Raw genomic sequence first — 14,725 nt, forward strand, 5'->3', positions numbered from 1 at the left:
GCTGTGAGGGGCGCTGGGAGCTGTGAGGGGTGCTGGGAGCTGTGAGGAGTGCTGGGAGCTGTGAGGGAAGAGGTGCTGGGAGCTGTGAGGGAAGAGGTGCTGGGAGCTGTGAGGGAAGAGGTGCTGGGAGCTGTGAGGGGTGCTGGGAGCTGTGAGGGGCGCTGGGAGCTGTGAGAGGAGAGGTGCTGGGAGCTGTGAGGGGTGCTGGGAGCTGTGAGGGAAGAGGTGCTGGGAGCTGTGAGGGGAGAGGTGCTGGGAGCTGTGAGGGGAGAGGTGCTGGGAGCTGTGAGGGGTGCTGGGAGCTGTGAGGGGTGCTGGGAGCTGTGAGGGGTGCTGGGAGCTGTGAGGGGTGCTGGGAGCTGCGAGGGAAGAGGTGCTGGGAGCTGTGAGGGTTGCTGGGAGCTGTGAAGGAAGAGGTGCTGGGAGCTGTGAGGGGCGCTGGGAGCTGTGAGAGGAGAGGTGCTGGGAGCTGTGAGGGGTGCTGGGAGCTGTGAGGGAAGAGGTGCTGGGAGCTGTGAGGGTTGCTGGGAGCTGTGAAGGAAGAGGTGCTGGGAGCTGTGAGGGGCGCTGGGAGCTGTGAGAGGAGAGGTGCTGGGAGCTGTGAGGGGTGCTGGGAGCTGTGAGGGAAGAGGTGCTGGGAGCTGTGAGGAGAGAGGTGCTGGGAGCTGTGAGGGGAGAGGTGCTGGGAGCTGTGAGGGGTGCTGGGAGTTGTGAGGGGTGCTGGGAGCTGTGAGAGGTGCTGGGAGCTGTGATGTGGTGCTGGGAGCTGTGAGGGGAGAGGTGCTGGGAGCTGTGAGGGGAGAGGTGCTGGGAGCTGTGAGGGGAGAAGTGCTGGGAGCTGTGAGAGGTGCTGGGAGCTGTGAGGTGTGCTGGGAGCTGTGAGGGGACAAGTGCTGGGAGCTGTGAGGGGTGCTGGGAGCTGTGAGTGGTGCTGGGAGCTGTGAGGGGAGAAGTGCTGGGAGCTGTGAGGAGAGAAGTGCTGGGAGCTGTGAGGGGAGAAGTGCTGGGAGCTGTGAGGGGTGCTGGGAGCTGTGAGGGGTGCTGGGAGCTGTGAGGGAAGAGGTGCTGGGAGCTGTGAGGGAAGAGGTGCTGGGAGCTGTGAGGGATGCTGGGAGCTGAGGGACGCTGGGAGCTGTGAGGAGTGCTGGGATCTGTGAGGGGAGAAGTGCTGGGGCGGTGAGGGGAGAGGTGCTGGGAGCTGTGAGGGGAGAGGTGCTGGGAGCTGTGAGGGGAGAGGTGCTGGGAGCTGTGAGGAGTGCTGGGAGCTGTGAGGGGAGAGGTGCTGGGAGCTGTGAGGAGTGCTGGGAGCTGTGAGGAGTGCTGGTAGCTGTGAGGGGTGCTGGGAGCTGTGAGGGGTGCTGGGAGCTGTGAAAGTTGCTGGGAGCTGTGAGAGAGAGGTGCTAGGAGCTCTGAGAGGTGTGCTAATGAGGGCTGTGACTGGGGGTGGACGGTAGAGCGACGATCTCGCTTCATGCAGGTCGGCGTTCAATCCCCGACAGTCCAAGTGGTTGGGCACCATTCCTTCCCGCCGTCCCATCCCACATCCTTATCCTGACCCCTTCCCAGTGCTATATGGTCGTAATGGCTTGGCGCTTTCCCGTGATATATCCTTCCCTTACTGAGTATTTATGGTGTAGTTAAGGTACTTACTGAGTACTTATGGTGTAGTCAAGGTACTTACCGAGTACTTACGGTGTAGTTAAGTGTTACGGACGCAACCGGGTTCTTTCCTGGTGGTATGAAAGTTCTGGTATCCGGCCCCAAGTTAGTAGTGGCTTTCAAGGTGTGAGCTCAGTAATGCCAGCAAAACAAAAGGGGGAGGTACATTAAATACAACAGGTCGTCACTTTATCCATATATAATTATTTTTCCATCACCATATATATATATATATATATATATATATATATATATATATATATATATATAAACTCTTAAAAGGAAGTATTACTACACTATATGTACACCAACGTCTCTCTCAGAAGACACTAAACACTCGGCGAAGCTCAATCAGTGCAGTCTTGTACCGTGTTTCCTCATCCGTGGTACTACCCTCAGCAGGTACCGAGAAACAACAATGAATCTACCCTGGCCACGGGCCAGCCAAACCACAATTCTACTAAGTGCCTCTTTATGAAGGCCCACACACAGTCCAGCCTGTTGCTGGCAGGTACCACTCAGCCTCGCGCTGCTGGGCCACTTCACTTGCAGATACTAGGGTAGCGAGCCCTAGGCAGGAGCTTCGTGCAACTCGCTGGTTACTCTCCTCTTCAGCCCCTTAGACAGTCGTCTCTTCTATCAGCCAGCCCCGGGTACTGCGAATCCTGTCACTGCCATTCCACAGGCAGACAGTAGAACACTTCACAGTCCTCTTCCGGTGGCGGCTCACTGCTTCCTTAAAGCAGACTGGTGTAGAGACCATGGCTGCCCTGGGTAGACTGACTGTCCTCGTACCACAGCAGCCCTACGTCGACTCTGTGAATACAGACACGTCATCAGTACACTGGAACACTACATGAGACCACTAGGAAACATCATTTACTGGCTTAGACACCTACACCCAACTCTGTTTCTGACAGATGGCGCTGCTTTTCTAAACACCACCTCACTAGGGGTCAGCACCAGCTACCTCACAAGCCGACTAGGACAGGAATCTAGCGTCTCTCGCCGGTATATTCTCGTCATCACTAGATGGCGTTGTCCATGTTGTGGGGGGTTTCGGGAGTGGACTCACAGATGGTGTTGATGTCACTGGTCCGTGCTCCGACAATGAACTTGGGTTCGTAACATTAAGGTACTTAATGAGTACTTATGGTGTAGTTAAGGTACTTAATGAGTACTTATGGTGTAGTTAAGGTACTTAATGAGTACTTATGGTGTAGTTAAGGTACATAATGAGTACTTACGGTGCAGTTAAACACAGGTTTCCAGTCTCTCTTACTCACTGTTGCTACTTTATGTTGATTTGGAGTCGATTCGAGCAGGCATTTGTGTGGTGGCTCCTGCAGCTGGTCCAGGTGTGCTGGCCCCACCCTACACACCTGCAGCTGGTGCAGGTGTGCTGGCCCCACCCTGCACTCCTCTTGACGTGTTCACTCTGCAACGTTCCCGTTCCCCGTGCAATGTTGAACGCTATAGTCAGAGGATAGCACAAGATCTTTGCAGCTTCCTTTAGTAACCATGGGGATATCTTCCCTGGTCCTGATGTTTTTCCTACATGCCGGGTCCTCAAATTGTAGTTTTTTAACTTCTAAGTTAAAACTAACTTCCTTAACTAAGTTTACACCGATGCTGAGTTTACCTTGGAACTCGAATTTAATCTGCGGCTGAGTTACAACATTCCCGAGTATACTTTACACCTGGGTTTCCCTGCAGCTGATTCTGCTCTACATAACAGTTTACTATGCACCTGAGTCCACCTGCACCTCAGTCTACACTGCTACTGAGTTTACCCTGCACGTGTGTGGGGAAGGTGAGGAGTTGTCTCACATGACGGGACCAGCAGCTGGGTGAGGCTCCTGCAGGATTAATAATGGTATTTGTGAGGGACCAGCTGTCACACCTCTGGACCACTCTCACTCTCTCACACTCTGGACCTGGACCACTCTCACTCTCTCACACTCTGGACCTGGTCCACTCTCACTCTCTCACACTCTGGACCTGGACCACTCTCACTCTCTCACACTCTGGACCTGGACCACTCTCACTCTCTCACACTCTGGACCTGTCACACTCTCTCTCTCTCACACTCTGGACCTGGTCCACTCTCACTCTCTCACACTCTGGACCTGGACCACTCTCACTCTCTCACACTCTGGACCTGGTCCACTCTCACTCTCTCACACTCTGGTCCTGGACCACTCTCACTCTCTCACACTCTGGACCTGGACCACTCTCACTCTCTCACACTCTGGACCTGGTCCACTCTCACTCTCTCACACTCTGGACCTGGTCCACTCTCACTCTCTCACACTCTGGTCCTGACACACTCTCCCTCTCTCACACTCTGGACCTGACACACTCTCACTCTCTCACACTCTGGACCTGGTCCACTCTCCCTCTCTCACACTCTGGACCTGACACACTCTCCCTCTCTCACACTCTGGACCTGGTCCACTCTCACTCTCTCACCCTCTGGACCTGGTCCACTCTCACTCTCTCACACTCTGGTCCTGGACCACTCTCACTCTCTCACACTCTGGACCTGGTCCACTCTCACTCTCTCACACTCTGGACCTGACACGCTCTCACTCTCTCACACTCTGGACCTGACACACTCTCACTCTCTCACACTCTGGACCTGGTCCACTCTCACTCTCTCACACTCTGGACCTGGACCACTCTCACTCTCTCACACTCTGGTCCTGGACCACTCTCACTCTCTCACACTCTGGACCTGGTCCACTCTCACTCTCTCACACTCTGGACCTGACACGCTCTCACTCTCTCACACTCTGGACCTGACACACTCTCACTCTCTCACACTCTGGACCTGACACACTCTCACACTCTGGACCTGACACACTCTCCCTCTCTCACACTCTGGACCTGACACACTCTCACTCTCTCACACTCTGGACCTGGTCCACTCTCCCTCTCTCACACTCTGGACCTGACACACTCTCCCTCTCTCACACTCTGGACCTGGTCCACTCTCACCCTCTGGACCTGGTCCACTCTCACTCTCTCACCCTCTGGACCTGGTCCACTCTCCCTCTCTCACACTCTGGACCTGACACCCCCTCCTCTCCCGACCCCCCCCCCCTTTCTCTCTGGAAAGTTTATTTTACCGAGAGCTGAAAAAACGCTACAAAATTCTATGGAAACTCAACCACCTTTTTAGACGACATGAAGACGGGGAGAGTATGGCTGAGAAGCCAAATAGGCCTCGGCCGCTCCCAGAGCCGCCACCGTGGAGGATTGTGTTAGACTTGCCCTGAGCCTCTGGCCTCCAGCGTCGGCCAGATAGACAATCAGGTCGACATTCTATTTGATAGAAATAGATAAAAAATTATGCTCTAAACAATTCAATTTAAAATGCGAGTTTGCAATTTGCATATTGATAGAGGGAATATCATATTTCATATGCTCATGTGAGGCATAATCCCTTCACCGTGCTGTGGCACGTGTTCCCTTCACCGTGCTGTGACACGTGTTCCCTTCACCGTGCTGTGACACGTATTCCCTCCACCGTGCTGTGGCAGGTGTTGCCTTCACCGTGCTGTGACACGTGTTCCCTCCACCGTGCTGTGGCACGTGTTCCCTTCACCGTGCTGTGGCACGTGTTCCCTTCACCGTGCTGTGACACGTGTTCCCTTCACCGTGCTGTGACACGTGTTCCCTTCACCGTGCTGTGGCACGTGTTCCCTTCACCGTACTGTGGCACGTGTTCCCTTCACCGTGCTGTGGCACGTGTTCCCTTCACCGTGCTGTGGCACGTGTTCCCTTCACCGTACTGTGGCACGTGTTCCCTTCACCGTGCTGTGGCAGGTGTTCCCTTCACCGTGCTGTGGCACGTGTTCCCTTCACCGTGCTGGGGCACGTGTTCCCTTCACCGTGCTGTGACACGTGTTCCCTCCACCGTAGTGGGGCACGTGTTCCCTTCACCGTGCTGTGACACGTGTTCCCTCCACCGTAGTGGGGCACGTGTTCCCTTCACCGTGGTGGGGCACGTGTTCCCTTCACCGTGCTGTGGCACGTGTTCCCTTCACCATGCTGTGGCAGGTGTTCCCACCACCGTAGTGGGGCACGTTTTCCCTTCACCGTAGTGGGGCACGTGTTCCCTTCACCGTGGTGGGGCACGGTGAAGGGAACACCACAGGACAGTGGGAGACACCGGGTGTGGCAACACAACAGGACAGGGGAAGACACCGGGTGTGGCAACACAACAGAACAGGGGAAGACACCGGGTGTGGCAACACAACAGGACAGTGGGAGACACCGGGTGTGGCAACACAACAGGACAGGGGAAGACACCGGGTGTGGCAACACAACAGAACAGGGGAAGACACCGGGTGTGGCAACACAACAGGACAGGGGAAGACACCGGGTGTGGCAACACAACAGGACAGGGGAAGACACCGGGTGTGGCAACACAACAGAACAGGGGAAGACACCGGGTGTGGCAACACAACAGGACAGGGGAAGACACCGGGTGTGGCAACACAACAGGACAGGGGAAGACACCGGGTGTGGCAACACAACAGGACAGGGGAAGACACCGGGTGTGGCAACACAACAGGACAGGGGAAGACACCGGGTGTGGCAACACAACAGGACAGTGGGAGACACCGGGTGTGGCAACACAACAGGACAGGGGAAGACACCGGGTGTGGCAACACAACAGGACAGGGGAAGACACCGGGTGTGGCAACACAACAGGACAGGGGAAGACACCGGGTGTGGCAACACAACAGGACAGTGGGAGACACCGGGTGTGGCAACACAACAGGACAGGGGAAGACACCGGGTGTGGCAACACAACAGGACAGTGGGAGACACCGGGTGTGGCAACACAACAGGACAGTGGGAGACACCGGGTGTGGCAACACAACAGAACAGGGGAAGACACCGGGTGTGGCAACACACCAGGACAGGGGAAACAATGAAAGAAACACTAATTACTGAACAATAGTTAAACGCTCGAGGAAGAACTACGAGACTATATCATCACTTCCACACCTGAAGCCTCCACACCTGCTGACCAACACTGCTCAGGTACCTTATCACCTGTAATGTTAATGGCAAAAACGCACAAGACAAGAACTCTCCCAGAACTCTCACAAAGAGTTAAAGGTTATCGCAGAACTCCAAAAAGTTGACAGACATGGGGAGGACTACATTATAAAAGTTAGACAATCGACTTGAGAATGGTCCAGGACGGACCGAAACGTCGTCGTCCCTTCGCCTTCTAGTGTGTGGTCTGGTACGTCAACAAAAGATCGTCACTGACAAGTATTCTGGATAGAATCCTGGAGGATGGTGCCAGGATGACAGTGACGGAGCACCTGAGGACACGCACCAAAAGTTTAGTAGAGATCTCGACTGTAAACATCGTGAGAATATTAACTCTGATCAAGATCTCTTACATTAAGGCAGGACAAGGAACGCTGTATTTTCCATTTTTTGCAGAGAGTGATTGATCTAGTGTCCCTGTGTTGTGTCGCAAGTGAGGGCCCCCAGGTCCTGGTCCGTGGCCCACTAGTGTCCCTGTGTTGTGTCGCAAGTGAGGGCCCCCAGGTCCTGGTCCGTGGCCCACTAGTGTCCCTGTGTTGTGTCGCAAGTGAGGGCCCCCAGGTCCTGGTCCATGGCCCGCTAGTGTCCCTGTGTTGTGTCGCAAGTGAGGGCCCCCAGGTCCTGGTCCATGGCCCGCTAGTGTCCCTGTGTTGTGTCACAAGTGAGGGCCCCAGGTCCTGGTCCGTGGCCCACTAGTGTCCCTGTGTTGTGTCGCAAGTGAGGGCCCCAGGTCCTGGTCCATGGCCCGCTAGTGTCCCTGTGTTGTGTCGCAAGTGAGGGCCCCCAGGTCCTGGTCCATGGCCCGCTAGTGTCCCTGTGTTGTGTCACAAGTGAGGGCCCCCAGGTCCTGGTCCATGGCCCACTAGTGTCCCTGTGTTGCGTCACAAGTGTGGCCCCAGGTCTTGGTCCATGGCCCACTAGTGTCCCTGTGTTGCGTCACAAGTGTGGCCCCAGGTCTTGGTCCATGGCCCACTAGTGTCCCTGTGTTGCGTCACAAGTGTGGCCCCCAGGTCCTGGTCCATGGCCCACTAGTGTCCCTGTGTTGTGTCACAAGTGAGGGGCCCCAGGTCCTGGTCCATGGCCCGCTAGTGTCCCTGTGTTGCGTCGCAAGTCCCTCGAGGGACTGAGGCAGTACATGTTAATGTTTGAGATAATAACAAGTTAATGAGGAATGTTAAACACAAGAAGATTGATTATAATTACATGAGGTCGATGATACACTCCAAGACTGTACAAACAAATGGATGCTAGAATTTAATCCCAACTAGTGTAGGTTAGGGAGGTGGGAGAGGGAGAGCAGCAGGTATAGACACAACAAGAGGAAGTCAACAACTGAAACAGGAAAAAGGAACAAGAGTGATTACACACTTCAACAAGGTAATATCAGTAGCAAAAGTAAGAAGACGTTTAGAGACAAATCATAACTCATTCATGGCAAGTTGTTCTTAGACCGGTTTTGGAATATTCAGTACCTGAATGGAACTCGTCTTGCGTAGCATTACAGTACGTTACAGTAAACTTAAGAGTATACTGAGGTTTGAAAAAATATTACTGGCGACCTTTAAGAAGGTGAGTTGTTGATGCTATGATGTTGGATTAAGTGAACAAAATCTCACTAACCTGAAAGACAGAAGAAACAGGGGATATGAAAACGACATACAAGATACTTAGGGTGGAAGCATCAAAGTGGACAATGGTTGGCTCTTTCAACTGACTGAAGGTAGAACCCGACCACATAATGGGAAGCTGGAGAGGCAAAGGAGTCGAGGAAATGTAAGGAAATGCTCGGAGCCAGTACTGGTGGTCCACGAATGGCGAGCACTCAAAGCGGAAGTTGTGGAAACCATATCCATCCACAACTTTAAGACATAGAATACGAACATCCTATTACTGAAATGTTAAGGCAATTGACAGAACAAGACCCGGATGCGGGGTCTTGTTCTGTCAAAAGATACTCTTCACCACACTATCATTCCTGACAGTGAAGGACATGCCTCAGTAGCGGGTCCCTCACCACTCACCCCTCACCCTACACCCCTCACCCCACACCCCTCACCCCTCACCCCACACCCCTCACCCCACACCCCACACCACTCACCCCTCATCCCACACCCCTCACCCCTCACCCCTCACCCCTCACCCCTCACCCTTCACCCCACACCTCACACCCCTCACCCCTCACCCAACACCCCTCACCCCACACTCCTCACCCCCTCACCCCTCACTCCTCACTCCTCACCCCTCACCCCTCACCCCACACCCCTCACCCCTCACCCCACACCCCTCACCCCACACCACTCACCCCTCATCCCACACCCCACACCCCACACCCCACACCCCACACCAAACACCACTCACCCCTCACCCCTCACTCCTCACCCCACACCCCACACCCCACACCCCACACCCCACACCCCACACCCCACACCACTCACCCCTCACCCCTCACTCCTCACCCCTCACCCCACACCCCACACCCCACACCCCACACCCCACACCCCACACCCCACACCCCACACCCCACACCACTCACCCCTCACCCCTCACTCCTCACCCCTCACCCCTCACCCCTCACCCTTCACCCCACACCTCACACCCCACACCCCTCACCCAACACCCCACACTCCTCACTCCCTCACCCCTCACTCCTCACTCCTCACCCCTCACCCCTCACCCCACACCCCTCACCCCTCACCCCACACCCCTCACCCCACACCACTCACCCCTCATCCCACACCCCACACCCCACACCCCACACCCCACACCACTCACCCCTCACCCCTCACTCCTCACCCCTCACCCCACACCCCACACCCCACACCCCACACCCCACACCCCACACCACTCACCCCTCACCCCTCACTCCTCACCCCTCACCCCACACCCCACACCCCACACCCCACACCCCACACCCCACACCCCACACCCCACACCACTCACCCCTCACCCCTCACTCCTCACCCCTCACCCCTCACCCCTCACCCTTCACCCCACACCTCACACCCCACACCCCTCACCCAACACCCCTCACCCCACACTCCTCACTCCCTCACCCCTCACTCCTCACTCCTCACCCCTCACCCCACATCCCACACCCCTCACCCTACACCCCTCACCCCTCACCCCCTCACCCCACACCTCACACCCCTCACCCCTCACCCAACACCCCTCACCCCACACCCCTCACCCTACACCCCTCACCCTACACCCCTCACCCTACACCCCTCACCCCTCACCCCACACAGCTCACCCCACACCCTCACCCCACACCCTTACCCCTCACCCCACACCCCTCACCCCACACCCTCACCCCTCACCTCACACCCCTCACCCCTCACCCCACACTCCTCACCCCCTCACCCCTCACCCCTCACTCCTCACCCCTCACCCCTCACCCTACACCCCTCACCCTACACCCCTCACCCTACACCCCTCACCCTACACCCCTCACCCCACACCCCTCACCCTACACCCCTCACCCCACACCCCCTCACCCTACACCCCTCACCCTTCACCCCTCACCCTACACCCCTCACCCTACACCCCTCACCCTACACCCCCTCACCCTACACCCCTCACCCCTCACCCCTCACCCTACACCCCTCACCCAACACCCCTCACCCTACACCCCTCACCCCACACCCCCTCACCCCACACCCCACACCCCTCACCCCTCGCCCCACACTCCTCACCCCCTCACCCTTCACCCTTCACCCTACACCCCTCACCCTTCACCCCACACCCCATCCTCCAAAAATGGGGAGGTAAATGTAACAGCACAAGTAAGTACAATTAGGTACTTTTCATATCAGTCAGGAATTGTACTTATTTTCATTTAGTATTAAACCGTACTGTCAAATATATCGTGAATATTTGAGTTTACCTGAAAAGCTGAATAGAAAATCACAACCTCACCTAACCTTCTTAGCGTTTGAAGATTAACATTTTATTGCTTCTTAATTACAATTACTACTTAACTTATAGCTACATTGATATTACAGTTTTGAAAATTTAATAAAAGAAAGCTAAAATATATCAATAAATGGTAAAATAAGTCAGGATATGTTCAAACTTTGTATCATATCTCTATTGTTTAATAAAACCGAGGAAAAAAATCCTGATATTTAAAACTTGTGTATAGCAAACTTAGCTTAAACTTTATCCAAAAATTCAGAAGTGTCTTAAGAGGAAACGAGGAGAATAAATAGCGAGGTAAATGTAACATCCCCGTAAGTGCAATGTGATATGTATAGAAGTCAGGAAATGTACTTATTACACTTAGTATTAAACCTACTGTCAGTTCGGAGGATAGGCTGCTCCCTTCCCTCTCCATCACCACACAACTTACTACCGTTACACTACTCTCCTCCAACAACACCCAGAGCACCAACACCTGCTCCAGCAACACCTGCTCCAGCATTACCCAGAACAGCAACACCTGCTCCAACAACACCCAGAGCACCAACACCTGCTCCAGCAACACCCAGAGCAGCAACACCTGCCCCAGCAACACCCAGAGCAGCAACACCTGCCCCAGCAACACCCAGAGCAGCAACACCTGCTCCAGCAACACCCAGAGCAGCAACACCTGCCCCAGCAACACCTGCTCCAGCAACACCTGCTCCAGCATTACCCAGAACAGCAACACCTGCCCCAGCAACACCCAGAGCAGCAACACCTGCTCCAGCAACACCCAGAGCAGCAACACCTGCTCCAGCAACACCCAGAGCAGCAACACCTGCTCCAGCAACACCCAGAGCAGCAACACCTGCTCCAGCAACACCCAGAGCAGCAACACCTGCTCCAGCAACACCCAGAGCACCAACACCTGCTCCAGCAACACCCAGAGCAGCAACACCTGCTCCAGCAACACCTGCTCCAGCAACACCTGCTCCAGCAACACCTGCTCCAGCAACACCTGCTCCAGCATTACCCAGAACAGCAACACCTGCTCCAGCAACACCCAGAGCAGCAACACCCAGAGCAGCAACACCTGCCCCAGCAACACCCAGAGCAGCAACACCTGCCCCAGCAACACCCAGAGCAGCAACACCTGCCCCAGCAACACCCAGAGCAGCAACACCTGCCCCAGCAACACCCAGAGCAGCAACACCTGCTCCAGCAACACCCTGAGCAGCAACACCTGCTCCAGCAACACCCAGAGCAGCAACACCTGCTCCAGCAACACCCAGAGCAGCAACACCTGCTCCAGCAACACCCAGAGCAGCAACACCTGCTCCAGCAACACCCAGAGCAGCAACACCTGCTCCAGCAACACCCAGAGCAGCAACACCTGCTCCAACAACACCCAGAGCAGCAACACCTGCTCCAACAACACCCAGAGCAGCAACACCTGCTCCGGCAACACTGCAGACTCACACAAGCAGTTAGCAGAGCTCCGGCAGCCCAGCTGATGGATGTTACAGTCGTAGTGTTTAATTAAGGCAGGAGACAGCGAGAGGAACACGAAGCCTCGAACCATACCCGCCTCCGCAGCGGGTCCGCGAGCGTCTCAGAATATACAAAGTTTACGATGTATGATTTAGTTTGCCTTAGTACACTCCCAGGGGTATACCTGACGGGTCACACTATGGACTCGAATCTTCTGCTGGCTTCCTATTATAAATTGGTTGGTTGCTAGTGCAATGTTTGTGCTTTTATTGTAAATAAGTTGGTAGAGTGAGATGCAATGGAGTCCTGTAGACAGTAGACGCATGCGGGAGTCCTGTAGACAGTAGACGCATGCGGGAGTTCTGTAGACAGTAGACGCATGCGGGAGTTCTGTAGACAGTTGACGCATGCGGGAGTTCTGTAGACAGTTGACGCATGCGGGAGTTCTGTAGACAGTTGACGCATGCGGGAGTTCTGTAGACAGTAGACGCATGCGGGAGTCCTTGAGACAGTAGACGCATGCGGGAGTCCTGTAGACAGTAGACGCATGCGGGAGTTCTGTAGACAGTAGACGCATGCGGGAGTCCTTGAGACAGTAGACGCATGCGGGAGTCCTTGAGACAGTAGACGCATGCGGGAGTCCTGTAGACAGTAGACGCATGCGGGAGTCCTTGAGACAGTAGACGCATGCGGGAGTCCTTGAGACAGTAGACGCATGCGGGAGTCCTGTAGAGAGTAGACGCATGCGGGAGTCCTGTAGACAGTAGACGCATGCGGGAGTCCTGTAGACAGTAGACGCATGCGGGAGTCCTTGAGACAGTAGACACAAGCAAGAGTCCTGTAGACAGTAGACGCGTGCGGGAGTCCTGTAGACAGTAGACGCATGCTGGTGTCCTGTAGACAGTAGACGCATGCGGGAGTCCTGTTGACAGTAGACGCATGCGGGAGTTCTGTAGAGAGTAGACACATGCGGGAGTCCTGGAGACAATAGACGCATGCGGGAGTCCTGTAGACAGTAGACGCATGCGGGAGTCCTGTTGACAGTAGACGCATGCGGGAGTGGAGTCCTGTAGAGAGTAGACGCATGCGGGAGTCCTGTAGACAGTAGACGCATGCGGGAGTCCTGTAAACAGTAGACGCATGCGGGAGTCCTGTAGAGAGTAGACGCATGCGGTAGTCCTTGAGACAGTAGACGCATGCGGGAGTCCTGTAGAGAGTAGACGCATGCGAGAGTCCTGGAGACAGTAGACGCATGCGGGAGTCCTGTTGACAGTAGATGCATGCGGGAGTCCTGTAGACAATAGGCGCATGCGGGAGTCCTGTAGACTGTAGACGCATGCGGGAGTCCTATAGACAATAGACGCATGCGGGAGTCCTGTTGACAGTAGACGCATGCGGGAGTCCTGTAGACAATAGACGCATGCGGGAGTCCTGTAGACAGTAGACGCATGCGGGAGTCCTGTTGACAGCAGACGCATGCGGGAGTCTTGTAGACAGTAGACGCATGCGGGAGTCTTGTAAACAGTAGACACATGCGGGAGTCCTGTAGACAGTAGACGCATGCAGAAGTCCTGTAGACAGTAGACGCATGCGGGAGTGTTATAAACAGTAGACACATGCGGGAGTCCTGTTGACAGCAGACGCATGCTGGAGTCCTGTGGACAATAGACGCATGCGGAGTCCTGTTGACAGTAGACGCATGTGGGAGTCCTGTAGACAATAGACGCATGCGGGAGTCCTGTAGACAGTAGACGCATGCGGGAGTCCTGTAAACATTAGACACATGGAGTGGCCCCTGGCTCACCTGGAGTGGCTTCTGGCACACCTGGAGTGGCTCCTGGCACATCTGGAGTGGTTTCTGACCCACCTGGAGTGGCACACCTGGAGTGGCACACCTGGAGTGGCACACCTGGAGTGGCTTCTGGCACACCTGGAGTGTCACACCTGGAGTGGCTTCTGGCACACCTAGAGTGGCACACCTGGAGTGGCACACCTGGAGTGGCTCGTGGCACACCTGGAGTGGCTCTGGCACACCTGGAGTGGCTCCTGATACACCTGGAGTGGCTTCTGACACACCTGGTGTGACTCATGGCACACCTAGAGTGACTCCTTACACACCTTGAGTGGCATCTGGCACACCTGGAGTGGCTCCTGGCACACCTGGAGTGGCTTCTGGCACACCTGGAGTGGGTCCTGGCACACCTGGAGTGGCTTCTGGCACACAAGGAGTGGCTCCTGACACACACTTGGAGTGGCACCTGACACATCTGGAGTGGCTTCCCGCTCACCTTGAATGACTCCTGGCACACCTGGAGTGGCATCTGGCACACCTGGAGTGGCTCCTGACACACACCTGGAGTGGCTTCTGGCACACCTGGAGTGGCTTCTGGCACACCTGGAGTTGCTCCTGACACACCTGGAGTGCCACAACACTTTTCTATATATAAAGATGTCATATTCAGAGAATTCTTCACAATAACGAAGTTGAAAACAGTTATAATATGAGGTATAACACACAAATGTAAATACCATTCACGTGCAGCTTGCACCATCCCGTAATGACAAACTACCTGCAACTTGAGAGAGTGAACAGGACTTG

General features: G+C 55.1%; 1 protein-coding gene across 1 annotated transcript in view; it reads left to right on the top strand.

The window, feature by feature from the left end:
- The window catches only part of LOC138369485 (mucin-4-like), a 65,265-nt gene extending 53,116 nt beyond the window's left edge, over positions 1-12,149 (top strand). The window contains exon 4 of the mRNA XM_069332744.1: positions 10,989-12,149. Within this exon, the coding sequence (XP_069188845.1) occupies positions 10,989-12,149 (1,161 nt within the window). The remainder of the gene's footprint in view (positions 1-10,988) is intronic.
- Positions 12,150-14,725: the final 2,576 nt, after the last annotated feature.

Source organism: Procambarus clarkii, chromosome 28 (genome assembly GCF_040958095.1).
Source record: "Procambarus clarkii isolate CNS0578487 chromosome 28, FALCON_Pclarkii_2.0, whole genome shotgun sequence".
Lineage (NCBI taxonomy): Eukaryota > Metazoa > Arthropoda > Malacostraca > Decapoda > Cambaridae > Procambarus > Procambarus clarkii.